Source organism: Engystomops pustulosus, chromosome 1 (genome assembly GCF_040894005.1).
Source record: "Engystomops pustulosus chromosome 1, aEngPut4.maternal, whole genome shotgun sequence".
Taxonomy (NCBI): Eukaryota; Metazoa; Chordata; class Amphibia; order Anura; family Leptodactylidae; genus Engystomops; species Engystomops pustulosus.
The window spans coordinates 175,728,301-175,745,025 of NC_092411.1; the positions used below are offsets into that span (position 1 = coordinate 175,728,301).

Below are 16,725 nucleotides of genomic sequence, written 5' to 3' on the forward strand. Positions count from 1 at the left end.
CGAGAATGTTAACACATGCGTTAACATTGTGGTTAACGCATGCGTTTTGTAAACGCAGGTGTTAACAGCTGTTTAATTAGGCAAATCTCCCTTCAGTTGTAGCAATGCGTTTTTAAACGCATGCAGTAAACGCGATGTGTGACCGCACCCTGAAACCGCCTCAAAACGAATTGTGATGCAGTTTTAACTGCAACGTGTGACTGCACCCTCACAGTGATCTGTACGTCTCATTAATATCAAAGTAACAAAACAGTTGCCGGATGGTACATCTTTGTCTCTTGATTCTACATTGATAATTCAGACGAGGATTATTAACATTTTTTTATTATACATGTACTTTTGTAGTAAAGGTTTCAACTTAATGATTCAGTTCAAACATACAGAATCCCTCTTTAATGGAGTCATTCCTTTTCCCGAACAAGCTTCTGGTTTCGTTCCCTGGTTTCCAAAAACAAATGCAATAAATTTTTGTGTAAGCAACAATAATTGAAATTAAGCTTGATGCATAGCAAAACTGTTTTAACCATTATTGAAGTTAAAAATGCATGTTATATAAGATGCTTTGAATCCAGAAAGCAACAAAAAAATGCAGCAAAAGTGTAAGATTAGTGAAAGCAGTCTTAGGCCATTGTTTGTGACCCAAAAATGTTTCACTCCTGCTTTACACAAGCAGTATAAAAATAATTCTTATGTAAGGGCCACTTCACATTTCCGTTATTTAATTGGTGAGCCAAAACCAGGAGTTGATCAAAAAAAATTGCACCGGTTTTGTGTGCTCAACTGTTTAACTACTAATGTAAATAACTGATAAAAAGTAGAGAAAAAGTATGGGGTAGAATTGATTGACACGCTACTTACAGAGTAAGATATTAGAATTTTTATTAATAGTTATTATTTCAACACCGCATTGGTGTCTTCATCGGGTCAGAGTCTATGGTTATGATAAAAAGAATAAACAAAAGCACATTTACAAAAGTTTATTAATAAATTGGTTATTAAAGATTAGTGCAGATTAGCGAGTAGCACATACATTGGAACATAGAACACATATCTAAATATGTATGTATAGAAGAGTATGTGTATAGATATATAATATGTAAAATAAAATAAATTACCGGTATATGAGATAAAGTCAAAGTTATTGAATAAAACCAGTGGTGGATAATGAATATGAATATATGAATATATAAAATCATTAGATTGAGAATGTCGCACAGATTGCATGTAGATTAATAAGTACAAGGATAATGTAGCGGCATATTGAGAAATCAATAGTATCATTAATATAAATGAAATCAATAAATACAATAAATAAATATAATCAATAAAATCAGTTCAATAAGACAGCGCAGGTTACGAGAAAACAATTAAATAATTAAATTATTTAATCGTTTTCTTGTACCTTGCGTGGTCTTATTGATTTTATCGACCTGCTTTTATTGATTATATTTATTAATTTTATTGATACTATTGAATTCTCGATATGCCGCGACATTATCCTTGTGCTTATTCATCCACATGCAATCTGTGCGACATTCTAGATCTAATGATTTATTTATATATTCATTATCTACCATCGGTTTTATTCAATAACTTTGACTTTATCTCGTATCATTTATTTTATTTAGTATTTATTTTTATTTATTATTGTATGTGTATTATTATATACATACTCTTCTATACATACATATTTAGACATGTGTTCTATGTTCCAATGTATGTGCTACTTGCCAATCTACACTAATCTTTACTAACTAATTTACTAATTAACTTTTGGACATGTGTTTTTGTTCTTTTTATCATAACCATAGACTCCGACCTGATGAAGAAACCAATACTGTGTTGAAACTCACTGTTAAAATAATAACAATTAATAAAATTTCTAATATCTTACTCTGGAAGTAGCGTGTCATTTAATTCTACCCTGTACTTTTTCTCTACTTGCATACTCTTTCTGGACTACCATCCAGCTCCAGAGCTAGACGCTGCAAGCAACTCCAACTTAACCTGACCATCACCCCGCTATTCCCCTATTGGGCACATACTTCTAGGTGCCTGGCTCAAAAACAAATCCCTCAACATTTTTCACTCTAACTGATAAAAAAAAACAGACGTGAACTTGCCCTAATGTGGACTACTTACTTATTTCAATTCAGTGTAATTGGCTACAATATACAACGGCGTAACTACAGTGGTAGCAGCCATGGCGGCTGCTATGGGGCCCACAGTGTCAGGGAGGCCCCAGCATCCGACCTGATAATACAGTACGTAGCTGAGGTGGTAGCTCAGATAAGAGCTCAGATCATCTCTAAATCCTGCCATGTACATCCACCATCGTCTGCAGCTACTGGGACAGATCTATCTAAGTGTATAAACATGTAAATATATAAATATGTATATTTTCTGAGGGGGTAAGAGGGCCCCGTTCAGGGGTCTGCTATGGGGCCCTGCCTCTCCTAGTTACAACTCTGAATATACTGTATACACTATTGCACAATTGAGAAGTCAAACACGACATCTGAATATACTTACAGTGTACATTTCACAGATCAGGTTGAGCAGTGCACTTATAGCTCTATCTTGCAGAGTATCATTGTGTTGCTAGAAATAAGAATATGATATGTAATTGCATTGTGTAACCATTAAATTTCTGTTAACATGTTAACACATCAACTTTAAATATAGTTAACATTGCATTTACTTATACACAATGTTAACACAATACAATGAGGGAAATCTCCTTCAAAATGCAATGTAAACATAATTGCACACACCCCAAGTCCTCCTTCCAACCTTGCAGTTTGCCCAGTTCACATCTTTGTAAGGTCGGGTTATGTACAGCACATGTACTGTCCCAAATTGTTTAACCTGTTGGCGCCATAGTAGTATGGAAAACAACGGGTGTCAGAGGTCATCTACCGTTGACATCCCCATGTAACAGACAAGGTTGGAACCTGCAGGGGGATTCCCTGCACAATTGGCTCCCCCAAAGCATTTAACATATCAATACAAAACTGGTACTGTTGTAAAGTAGTACAAGCTGTCAACCAGCTGTATAGACCATTCATTAAAAGAGTTATGCCACTTGGAAAATGGCAATGCAAATTAGTCAGTTTTTTTCCACAATAGGTTTTTTAAGCAAAAATATAGAAATTTGGTACTGACCCATAGAATAAATGTAACATGAGTATACAGTGAACACCCAAAAAAGTCAAAATTCAATGACAGAACCACCCTCCCCCACAAAAAAGTTACCGTATATACCCAAGCATCGGGACCGCCCAAAGGTGAGTATGTCAGTTTGTTTTTTTATGTGCTTGGCAAACTGTGGGCTGGCTATATGCTATAAAGGGGGCTGGCTGTATACTAAAGGGGGCTGGCTGGATGTATACTTAAGGGAGCTGACTGTATACTACATGGGGCTGGCTATATACACTCATCTGCCACTTTATTAGGTACACCATGCTAGTAACGGGTTGGACCCCCTTTTGCCTTCAGAACTGCCTCAATTCTTCGTGGCATAGATTCAACAAGGTGCTGGAAGCATTCCTCAGAGATTTTGGTCCATATTGACATGATGGCATCACACAGTTGCCACAGATTTGTCGGCTGCACATCCATGATGCGAATCTCCCGTTCCACCACATCCCAAAGATGCTCTATTGGATTGAGATCTGGTGACTGTGGAGGCCATTTGAGTACAGTGAACTCATTGTCATGTTCAAGAAACCAGTCTGAAATGATTCCAGCTTTATGACATGGCACATTATCCTGCTGAAAGTAGCCATCAGATGTTGAGTACATTGTGGTCATAAAGGGATGGACATGGCCAGCAACAATACTCAGGTAGGTTTTGGTGTTGCAACGATGCTCAATTGGTACCAAGAGGCCCAAAGAGTGCCAAGAAAATATTCCCCACACCATGACACCACCACCACCAACCTGAACCGTTGATACAAGACAGGATGGATCCATGCTTTCATGTTGTTGACGCCAAATTCTGACCCTACCATCCGAATGTTGCAGCAGAAATCGAGACTCAGCAGACCAGGCAATGTTTTTCTAATCTTCTACTGTCCAGTTTCGATGAGCTTGTGCAAATTGTAGCCTCAGTTTCCTGTTTTTATCTGAAAGGAGTGGCACCCGGTGTGGTCTTCTGCTGCTGTAGCCCATCTGCCTCAAAGTTCGACGTACTGTGCGTTCAGAGATGCTCTTCTGCCTACCTTGGTTGTAACGGGTGGCGATTTGAGTCACTGTTGCCTTTCTATCAGCTCGAACTAGTCTGCCCATTCTCCTCTGACCTCTGGCATCAACAAGGTATTTCCGCCCACAGAACTGCCGCTCACTGGATGTTTTTTCTTTTTCGGACCATTCTCTGTAAACCCTAGAGATGGTTGTGCGTGAAAATCCCAGTAGATCAGCAGTTTCTGAAATACTCAGACCAGCCCTTCTGGCACCAACAACCATACCACGTTCAAAGGCACTCAAATCACCTTTCTTCCCCATACTGATGCTCGGTTTGAACTGCAGGAGATTGTCTTGACCATGTCTACATGCCTAAATGCATTGAGTTGCCGCCATGTGATTGGCTGATTAGAAATTAAGTGTTAACGAGCAGTTGGACAGGTGTACCTAATAAAGTGGCCGGTGAGTGTATATATACTACTTGGGGCAGGCTATATACTACAGGGGCTGGCTATATACTGGGAGGCTGTAACCAATGCATTTTCCACCCTCGGCTTATACGCAAATCAATAGGTTTTCCCAGTTTTTGGTGGTAAATTTAGGGGTCTCAGCTTATACTCAGGTCGACTTATACTCGAGTATATACGGTAATATATTTTCAGCAATTGGTCATAGCCACACCAAAATATTATCACTGAAACATGCATCTCATCACACAAAAATAAGCCCTTATATGGCAACATTAATGGAAAAACAAATATTTCATAGCTCGCAAAAATGCACCTATGAACTAACTAAAAACACTAAATTCTTTAGGACAAAACTAGATAATGCATGTCCCTCCTTCACTTCTGCGTCTCTCTGTGCGCCCGTACAACAAGTGACGTATCTCTAAATTGCATAACAGTTGAAGTTTTCTCTTTTTATTTTTTGTGAATTGGTAAATTTTAAGACTAAATTAACTTATTAATGACAAAATAAGACCATTCTTAATTTCACCTGTATTTTGTTTTACTTACTATGAAGATCTCAAAGGGTTAACAATCTTCCTAAAAGCTGTTTCTGATAGTTTGAGAGGTGCATACTTAAAAATGGATTGATATATAGGGGTTTCTAATATTATATATTTCAAATCTTGTAGCAAGCAATAATGATCCCAAAAAAGCCAATTCTAAAATCTTGAAAATATGGTAGAGAGAGAGTCGTGTGTCATCAAAACAAAATATCCAGACATATTAAATATTAAGAAAACATAAATGAGACATATGGAAATGTTATTGTGCAAAATTAATTCTGGTCTTAAAGCTACCTGTATGAAAATGAGAAAATTTAGAATTTTGAAAATGGCAAATTTTTTTTAAAAAAAATCACAATTTTTTTATAAACACAAAACTTCATAGCCAAAATTTACCACTAAAATGAGGTACCACATAAGTAAAAGCGTTCAAAAGTTATAACCATACAAAGTGACACAAAGTCCCCCCGCCTGAAAAAATGGCTCAAGAATCTGGTGCCCACTGCTTACTACACAGGCAAACTGCACATGTTCTTAGTAAATGTGCCCCAGTGTTTTGTTTGTTACTTCTTACACCCACCAAAAAAAATAATTCAAGTATAAAGACAGTCATAAAGCTACAGGTTTCCCTACACACAGCTCAGTCAAGGGGAAAATAGGAACTATGAATATCCCCAAATAATTACTTTTTTTTTTTTTTTAAAAGAAAAAGGGGTGGAAACTTCTAAAGTTAGTATAATATTTCAAAATCTATGCAAGGTGTCTATAACTGTTATACTAATGGCAATTTTAAAGCAAAAACAAGCACTCAGGTTAAAGAAAAGATGATGCACTTACCCCATTAACAACCACCCAAGGCACATAATCATGCGGAGGATTTAGGGAGTCTGTTTTCATAGCATTCTCGTGCATAAGTTTGTTACCCAGGTCACCATTCACACAGTCCATTACAGTTTTGACTGACAGTTCTGGTTGAAATGCTGCAAGGCACTGTAATAGATCAAATCCCAGGATCAAAATGGGAATATACACACTCAATAGATAACATTCACAATCTTTCATATAGTAGTAATGACAACAATGATGTTTTCATTGACATTTCGTTTTATCTGTCATTGATACCTATTAATGAACTATGCAGATCTGCAATTAAAGGAAATCTATTAAAATCAAGGGTTACAAAGTAACAACCTGTGATGCTACAGCATGAATGGGCTCTGGAAATGCTCCTCAGAGCCCTTCTGACTCATTAGCATGATTGTAAAAGTTGACTCTAGAACAAAGGAGGCCATAGATAACAAATATAAACATACAAACACTGTAACTATTGCCAATCTAATCTGAAACCCCACATTGGGATTCCCCACATTGAGCTAAGCAATATATTAATTGTAAAACACAATTTGTAGTATACATGATTTTCTGTCCGATGTTTAACATCGGCAAGACGATCAGATTCATTACTTTGAATTTAGGAAACATCAGACATCCATTTCCTTTGGCCAAGGTTGCCCCAAACTTATTGAGCATATTAAAACCTGTCACAATGGTGATCCCAACATCCTGTGTTCTGCTGTTACAGAAAGGGATAATTAATTGGTTAACCCATTGGGTGGACATCTCAATAAAGAGCTGTTGGGACATGAGGCTAAGTGGATCTTGAAAACCGCTGCATTAGGTCCACTTGGTCTTGACAACATGTTGATTATATGTTTTGATGTCTCACTTGTATCTTTATTTGGGATGTGTAACATTTCTTAGTTACGAGTGCCAGCCACCTATTCTGGAGCCACCTTCCTGTGTGATATCACATTTCTGAAGAAGCATGCTCATTTCTACTACTGGTGCCACTTTATTTGCTCTTACTGTACTGTGATGCCTCTTAGTTCTAAGTGAGCACCCCAGATGAAGCCATTTCCCTGTTTGCTCACTCCACTAGATTTTCATTGCAGCCTTGTTGAAAGACTACTTCAATGTGTGTTTGATCACCTTTGGAAGATTTATTTCCATTTTAGACATTTATGGCATACCCACAAGGTTACCTTTTCATGATCTACCGTTAAGGCATACCCATCAATTACACAAGTACTGGTAGCAACTAAGAGAATATACATCAAATAATCTTGAAGGGGTTAGCTAGGAATTATATATGATGACCTAGCCACACTGTTGTCATGACTATCTTATAGAGCAGGGGTAGGGAACCTATGGCTCGGGAGCCATATGTGGCTCTTTTAATGGCAGCATCTGGCTCTCTGATAAATCATTGATTAATAGGGATCGGCAGTGTGTACATCTAAGACACACACAGCGATGATCACTGGATGCAGGCAGGGATGTTACCACTGCCTGTATCCTTTGTGTGACCCAGGCGCCATCGCCACACCGTTGCTTAGGTGACAGCACCTGTGTCATAGAGTAGAGCAGCATCCACTCCTCTCCACTCATCCATTGCCTAAGCAACGATGGCAGCGGTGCCTGGGTCATAGAGAAGAGTGAGGGAGTGATAAGAAGCTGCTGAAGGGAGAGCAGGTAGTATTCCCTTTTTTTCTGTGACTACCTATCTACTGGGGGTATGTGCTGGAGCTACCTATCTACTGGGTGCAAGTATGTGCTTGCACTACCTGTCTACTGAGAGGCATGTGCTGTGACTACCTATCTACTGGGGCCTGGGTGCATGTGCTGCGGCTAGCTATCTACTGGGGGCATGTGCTGGGGCTAACTATCTATTGGCGCGGTATGTGCAGTGGCTACCTAGTTACTGGGGGCCATTTGATGTGCCTACCTATTTACTGGGGGTACCTACTGGGGCTACCTATCTACTGGTGGCATGTTCTGTGGCTACCTATTTACTGGGGGCATGCACTGGGGCTACCTATCTACTGGGGGGCATGTGCTGTGGCTACCTATTTACTAGCAGGCATGTGATGGTGCTACCTATCTACTAGGGGGGCATGTGCCGTGATTACCAGCATACTAGGGGACATGTTCTGTGGGTATCTATCTACTTGGGGGCATGTGCTGGGGCTAGATGTCTATTTGGGTGCATGTGCTGTGGCTACATATGTACTGGTGGGCATGTACTGGGGCTACCTATCTACTGGGGGGGGCATGTACTGGGGCTATCTACTGGGGGTACCTATCTACTGGCGGCATGTGCTGTGGCTACCCATTTACTGGGGGATATGTACTGGGGCTAACTATCTACAGGGGGGCATGTGTTGTGGCTACCTATCTATTGGGGGGCATGTGCGGTGGCTACCTATTTATTGGGGGACATGTACTAGGGCTACCTATCTACTGGGGGACATGTGCCATGGCTACCTATCTACTGGGGGACATGTACTGGGGCTACCTATCTACTGGGGGACATGTGCCATGGCTACCTATCTACTGGTAGGAATGTGCATACTGTATGGCTCTCACAGAATTACATTTTAAAATATGACGTGTTCATGGCTCTCTCAGCCAAAAAGGTTCCTGACCCCTGTTATAGAGTCAAAATAGTTGGCTTTGTGTTCTCTGTAATAGCCAAAAGCTGTAAGTATAGTCAATGGCTCTGTTGTTTCTGTTCATGACCTAAACTTTGTCAGCCCTCAACGATTAGAAATAGCCATCAGTTATAAACTCTGGCCAAGCCATTTAAGATGCCAAGTGCCATGGACAGTGAGAATGCATAGTGACTTTTTCCACAAAAGAAATACAGGTGTTCCCCTACTTAAGAACACCTGACTTACAGACAATCCCTAGTTACAAACAGACCTCTGAATGTTGGTAATTTACTGTACTTTAGCCTTAGGCTACAATAAAGAGCTATAATAGTTATTAAAGTTGTCTACAATTAAGCTTTATTGTTAATCCTGGTTATTATGACAATCGAACATTTTTAAAATCCGGTTGTCACAAAGACCAAATAAAAATTCGTCTGGAGCTACCATTATAAAATATATAGTTCTGACTTACATACAAATTCAACTTAAGAACAAACCTACAGAACCTATCTTGTACGTAATGTATGTATATATATATATATATATATATACCGTATATACTCGTGTATAAGCCGAGTTTTTCAGCACAAAAACGTCCCCCGCGCCCGTCTTCTTTCTTCTGCTGGGCGCCGCCATGTCTCTCCTCCGGGTGGCGCCTAGTATGACGTCAGTAGCGGCGCGTCATATTAGGCGCCGGCCGGGAGAGAGCAATGGCGGCACCCAGCAGAAGAAAGAAGACGGGCGAGGAAGGCTGAAGACAAGCGGCGCGGAAGCCTGAAGACAAGCGGCGCGGACATCGGGGGAGCAGCGCTGCACATTGGGGCCACCGGAGGGTGAGTATAAGTTTATTTTTTTTTAATGCTGGGGGCAAGCTGTATACTACTGGGGTCAATCTGTATACCACCGGGGGCAGGCTGTATACCACTGGGGGCAGACTGTATACCACTGGGGGCAGGCTGTATACCACTGGGGGCAGGCTGTATACTACTGGGGGCAGGCTGTATACTACTGGGGGCAGGCTGTATACTACTGGGGGCAGGCTGGGCTGGCTGTATACTATAGGGGGCTGGTTGCCTATATACTGGGGGGGGGGGGGGGTCTGTGACCAATGCATTTCCCACCCTCGGCTTATACTCGAGTCAATAGTTTTTCCCAGTTTATGGTGGTAAAATAAAGGGTCTCGGCTTATACTCGAGTATATACGGTAAATATAATTTTTTATTTTTTCATTTGTTTTATACAGCATAAGAATGTGCCTCAAAATAAGATTACAGATAGGCGATATAAACTTAAATCAAAGAATCTAAAGAATCTAGCATCATGGTAAATCAGAGACATTGACTAACTGTTAGTTAATAAAGTGCAATGTAAAATTGGTCAGCATCCGGCTCACCCTTCCTCGTGCACGTGGATGATGCAAAGTAGTTTGTAAACAAAAAATTCCCAGCACCCCAGGATGGTGAAAGAAAAAAATCTTCTTTTATGCTGTGTGCAATTCAAAAGTGTTACAATGATAATCAAAAGCGTTACAATGAAAAAGCGTTGTTCGGCTCACTAGAGCCTTCATCAGTTTCATCATCAACATGAAGGCTCAGGTGAGCCGTAAAATGTGTTATCATTGTAAGGCTTTTGATTATCATTGTAACGCTTTTGAAAAACAAAGATTTTTTTCTTTCACCATCCTCGAGGTGCCGGGAATTTCTTTGTGTACAATGTTAGTAAATAAAGGCCACAGAGTTTTAGAAACATTTTCTGACAGTATAAGTTTGTTTACTTATTGTTGTTTTTATTTTTTTTACATATGTAAGCTTAACATTTAATTTTGACTTACCGGCCCCAAAGCACTTGTTACATTAGAAGAAATTTCAATGCAGAAAATAATAGGAAAATAGCTTTGTATGTCCATCACGTGATGCATGATACAGGCCTAAAATATAAATAAGGATTCCACAATTAGAAATTAATGTAAGCAGTGGCTGAGAAAATAACAGTGGAGCAGATTTATTATAGTTGTTGTAAACAAACAGCACCAAAACCTGGCACATTGTGGTACATTTAGATTTAGACTAGATTTTTCTTATCTTTTATTTTTGCATTTCATAACATAATCCTGAATGCAAATACAAAATTAAACTCCTAATCCTATAGTCCTAATAACATTTATAAAATTCCTTCAAATAATACTTAATAAGGGAGTGGGGTTCTTTTGGCTTGAGTGGGTTGAGGTCTGTCAGATAAGATAGGACAAATGGGGGTTAAGGGTTGTGGGTTGAGGGAGGGAAGAGGAAAGTAATGACCTGGAATGTGAGGAATACTAAAGACCGTACAAAAAGATGTACCGTATATACTCGAGTATAAGCCGACCCGAGTATAAGCCGAGGCCCCTAATTTTACCACAAAATACGGGGAAAACCCATTGACTCGAGTATAAGCCGAGGGTGGGAAATGCATTGGTCACACTCTCCCCAGTATATAGCCAGCCAGGCTCTGCCCCAGTGTATATAGCCAGCCAGCCCCTGCCCCAGTATATATAGCCTGCCAGACCCTGCCCCAGTGTATATAGCCTGCCAGACCCTGCCCCAGTGTATATAGCCTGCCAGACCCTGCCCCAGTGTATATAGCCTGCCAGACCCTGCCCCAGTGTATATAGCCTGCCAGACCCTGCCCCAGTGTATATAGCCTGCCAGACCCTGCCCCAGTGTATATAGCCTGCCAGACCCTGCCCCAGTGTATATAGCCTGCCAGACCCTGCCCCAGTGTATATAGCCTGCCGCCGCTGCCAGACAGATCGCACAGAAGATATACAGGGGTCACCGGAAAGGTGAGTTTAGATATATTTATTTTTTGACTCGAGTATAAGCCGAGTTTGGGTTTTTCAGCACATTTTTTGTGCTGAAAAACTAGGCTTATACTCGAGTATATAAGGTATATTTTTTTTACTATATTACTAGACAGCTACCGGCTATAGTTGTTCGTATTGAAACTCATTTGACAAAGGATATATTTTATTTTATTAATAAGAGATGACCAAGATTTTATTCAGTTTGATCAGCTTAGTGGTTCTTCTTGGGGACTTTATTAATATTATGTCAAATGAATTAGAGGTGGTATTAGAGTGAGGCCTCTCATAGCTAGCTAAGTTTTGTAATGAAGTGTGCTTTGTTGATGTATGGAAAAAACTGAAGGGAGCACCCCCAACATTGTCATGTTATAATCTTACTCATATTTTCCGTATGGATCTGATATTAGCGAATGTTTTTTTTGTTGATCATATTATAAGTATACGGTATGATCATACATAATAGAAACTCAATACTTAGTAAAGACTCTTTACTCCTAATAATTCAACAATACAGCTAATATATGTACAGAATGGTAGAGGTGCTTAAAACTTAACTTTTAATATACTTAAAACCATTTACCAAAATAACCGTTGTTATGATATGTAAACAATCCAAGACTGTTCATCTGCTAACCCAGGAAAGCCTTTTAACCCCTAAAAGGAAATCCACCATTTGATTTCATGCATTATGAACCAAACATATCTTGAAAATGCTGTAGCTACACTGATGCAGAAGTATATCTTGTTTAATCCCTGAGTTGAGTGGTTTTGCTGAAAAATAAATTATAAAATTCAGGACTCTGGGAAAAGCTGGATTGCATGCTGCTTGCAGTTCACAAACAGATTACACAGAGATGTCTGCACTGTCCAGACAGGACTAATTAACCTGAGCTGGATCACTCATGCACAGAAGCTGGGGGATGGTGCAGCGATTGATTACTTCTGCCTCTCAGGGACAACACTGTGATGACACTGTGTTGAAAGTGGTGTCATTTTTTGCGAGATAAGCTGGCATTTTCATTTCTACCAATTAGAGGACTGTGCAACCTTTTGATCTCTTTTTATTACATTTTTTCATGTGATGTAAAATGGTGTAAAAGTGACGGGCCACACCACCCACACCGGTGCGGGTGGCAATCAAAGGGTTAATACCCACAATCAGTGAGTAATAGTGGTGGCTGTTTGTTGCAATATGCAGCAAATCCAATATGCAGCAAACCCCACCTCTGTATGCGCTCTTCATACACCCTTTGTAACTCTGCGTCGTACATATAAGATGCAGAGCGTGAAGGAGTTAAAACAAACACAATGGGGGTCATTTACTAAGGACCCGATTCGCGTTTTCCCGACGTGATACCTGAATATTTCCGATTTGCGGCGATTTTCCCTGAATTGCCCCGGGATTTTGGCGCACGCGATCGGATTTTGGTGCATCAGCGCTGGTATGCACGCAACAGAAATCGGCGGGGCCGAACAAAAACCCGACGGATTCTGAAAAACCGCCGCATTTAAAACAAAAAATCTGTCTCGGAGCTTGCACTTACCTTCACTCAGCCCGGCTCGGTGAACTCCAGTGTGTTCCGATGCTTTTCAGCGCAGCAGCGCCACCTGGTGGACGGCGGAGGAACTGCCTTAATGAATCCCGGCCGGACCCGAATCCAGCGCAGAGAACGTGCCACTGGATCGCGAATGGACCGGGTAAGTAAATCTGCCCCAATATCTTATTTCTTGTCAGCAACTACACCTGCTAACACCAGAGAGTTTCTGAGTAGATGGAACCTCTTACTGTAATTCAGACATATGTGCAGGTATAGTGGTTTAACACTAGGCCTGGAATGCCGGTTTCCGGGGTAAATGTGCTGTCCCTGCAGTCCCCAATATAGCTCCTGCCTTTACAAAGGCATGACTGTCCCTGACAAAAAGTGATACCCCGCATATCCTTCCCTGACGCTTTTTTCCTTTCATGTTGTTCTTCAGAGGGTCAAAGTGAAAATGTGTTAAAAGAAAGAAAGAGTAGCGAGTCATAAATTAGAATGGGAATGAGAGGCTGGATGTATGCTCAGTTCCCTACAAAAAAAAAAACTGCCCATCACAGTAATGGATAGAGCGATTCCACAGTAACTCCACAGTGAGGCAGACACACTAACAAATCACCGCTTTATGAGACCCTCTGAAGAACCACATGAAAGGAGAAATGCATCAGGGAAGGATATGCGGGGTATCACTTTTTTTGTCAGGGACAGTCTTTGACAGGGACTGACCTTGTAAGGGCAGAAGCTACACTCACCGGCAACTTTATTAGGTACACCTGTCCAACTGCTCGTTAACACTTAATTTCTAATCAGCCAATCACATGGCGGCAACTCAGTGCATTTAGGCATGAAGACATGGTCAAGACAATCTCTTGCAGTTCAAACCGAGCATCAGTATGGGGAAGAAAGGTGATTTGAGTGCCTTTGAACGTGGCATGGTTGTTGGTGCCAGAAGGGCTGGTCTGAGTATTTCAGAAACTGCTGATCTACTGGGATTTTCACGCACAACCATCTCTAGGGTTTACAGAAAATGGTCAGAAAAAGAAAAAACATCCAGTGAGCGGCAGTTCTGTGGGCGGAAATGCCTTGTTGATGCCAGAGGTCAGAGGAGAATGGGCAGACTGGTTCGAGCTGATAGAAAGGCAACAGTAACTCAAATCGACACCCGTTACAACCAAGGTAGGCAGAAGAGCATCTCTGAACGCACAGTACGTCGAACTTTGAGGCAGATGGGCTACAGCAGCAGAAGACCACACCGGGTACCACTCCTTTCAGCTAAGAACAGGAAACTGAGGCTACAATTTGCACAAGCTCATCGAAATTGGACAGTAGAAGATTGGAAAAACGTTACCTGGTCTGATGAGTCTCGATTTCTGCTGCGACATTCGGATGGTAGGGTCAGAATTTGGCGTCAACAACATGAAAGCATGGATCCATCCTGCCTTGTATGAATGATTCAGGCTGGTGGTGCTGGTGTCATGGTGTGGGGAATATTTTCTTGGCACTCTTTGGGCCCCTTGGTACCAATTGAGCATCGTTGCAACGCCACAGTCTACCTGAGTATTGTTGCTGACCATGTCTATACCTTTATGACCACACCTGTACCCAACATCTGATGGCTACTTTCAGCAGGATAATGCGCCATGTCATAAAGCTGGAATCATCTCAGACTGGTTTCTTGAACATGACAATGAGTTCACTGTACTCAAATGGCCTCCACAGTCACCAGATCTAAATCCAATGGAGCATCTTTGGGATGTGGTGGAACGGGAGATTCGCAACATGGATGTGCAGCCGACAAATCTGCGGCAACTGTGTGATGCCATCATGTCAATCTCTGAGGAATGCTTCCAGCACCTTGTTGAATCTATGCCACGAAGAATTGAGGCAGTTCTAAACGCAAAAGGGGGTCCAACCCGTTACTAGCATGGTGTACCTAATAAAGTGGCCGGTGAGTGTATATTGGAGACCGCAGGGACAGCACATTTACCCTGCAACCCAGCACTCCAGATCTATGGTTAACCCCTTAACGCTCTGCGCTGTAGCTCTACGGCGCAGAGGTATAAGGAGTGTATGAAGAGGGCTCACGGGCCGAGTCCTCTTCATACAAGGGTAGGGGTTTTTGCATATTGCAGAAAACTGCCACTGCTAATAACCGCGGTCGGTGCTTGCACCGATCGTGGCTATGAACCTTTTCATTGACGCCGACAAAGTTGCCGGCAGCGTTTTAAAGACGGCACCGCGCGGGCGCCGCCATCTTTATTACGATCGCCGCTCCGCCGAACGTCATCGGGGGGAGGCGATCGGTTGCCATGGTAGCCTTGGGTCTTCGTTTGACACGAGGCTACATGGCTTCTGGAGATTCGTTACAATGAGCCATTGTAAGGAATGTGCTGCAAAAATGCCATATATTGCAATACAGAAGTATTGCAGTATATGGTAGGAGCGATCTGACCATCTAGGGTTAATGTACCCTAGATGGTCTAAGAAATAGTAGAAAAAAAGAAAAAAAAAGTTTAAAAAATAAAAAAAATTTATAAAATATTAAAAATTAAAATCACCCCCCTTTCCCTAGAACTGATATAAAACATAATAAACAGTAAAAATCACAGACACATTAGGTATCGCCACGTCCCAAAATGCCCGATCTATCAAAATATAAAAACGGTTACGGCCGGCGGTGACCTCCGAGACGGGAAATGGCGCACAAATGTCTGAAATGCGACTTTTACACCTTTTTACATCACATAAAAAATGAAATAAAAGATGATCAAAATGTCGCACAGACCTCAGAAGAGTAGCAATGAAAACGGCTCATTTTGCAAAAATTGACACCTCACACAGCTCCGTGTGCCAAAGTATGAAAAAGTTATTAGCGTCAGAAGATGGCAAAATTTTTTTTTTCTTTTTTGTACACATTCGTTTAATTTTTGAAAATGTATTAAAACACAATAAAACCTATATAAATTTGGTATCCCCGCGATCGCACCGAACCAAAGAATAAAGCTGACGTGTTATTTTGAGTGCACAGTCAAAGTCGAAAAAACTAAGCCCACAAGAACATGACGCACGTGCGTTTTTTAAATTTTTTTTTCCACATTTGGAATTTTTTTTCAGCTTCGCAGTACACGGCATGTTAAAATAAATAACATTATGGGAAAGTAAAATTTGTTAGGCACAAAATAAGCCCTCACACAGGTCTGTACACGTAAAAATGAAAAAGTTATGGATTTTTGAAGTTGAAGAGCGAGAAATGAGCGGAAAAACCCTGCGTCCTTAAGGGGTTAAACCACTATACCTGCACATACGTCTGAATCACGGAGCGGTATGATAATAGATCAATTTCTGACCATTCTCCAATGGTAATAGACTTTTGAGTTACCCTTTTATCAAGAATTCTAGTCTGGTTTGGAATATTAACCCACATTGGCTTGGGCACATTGGTAAAGAAGATAAAATTATTTGTGAACTTAAGTAATATGTTAATAGGAATGTTATGTTTTCAAACCCTCTTATAATTTGGGACACTCAAAGGAAATTATTACCGCCCAAAAGAGGTTCCAAGAAAAGCAACTTAAGCTAAAATTTATAGTGAAGAAAAAAGAAATGGAGTATATGAGGTCAGAGGACCCCTCTCACAGAGTAGAATTTGAGAAAACT

General features: G+C 40.9%; 1 protein-coding gene across 1 annotated transcript in view; it reads right to left on the reverse strand.

Annotated features, from left to right (window-relative positions):
- Nucleotides 1-306: 306 nt before the first annotated feature.
- Nucleotides 307-16,725, reverse strand: part of IFI30 (IFI30 lysosomal thiol reductase) — a 32,877-nt gene continuing 16,458 nt past the window's right edge. The window contains exons 4-7 of the mRNA XM_072113922.1: nt 10,523-10,618; nt 6,038-6,190; nt 2,533-2,601; nt 307-438 (exon numbers count right to left, since the gene is read on the reverse strand). Coding sequence (XP_071970023.1) covers nt 367-438; nt 2,533-2,601; nt 6,038-6,190; nt 10,523-10,618 — 390 coding nt within the window. The 3' untranslated portion in view covers nt 307-366. The remainder of the gene's footprint in view (nt 439-2,532; nt 2,602-6,037; nt 6,191-10,522; nt 10,619-16,725) is intronic.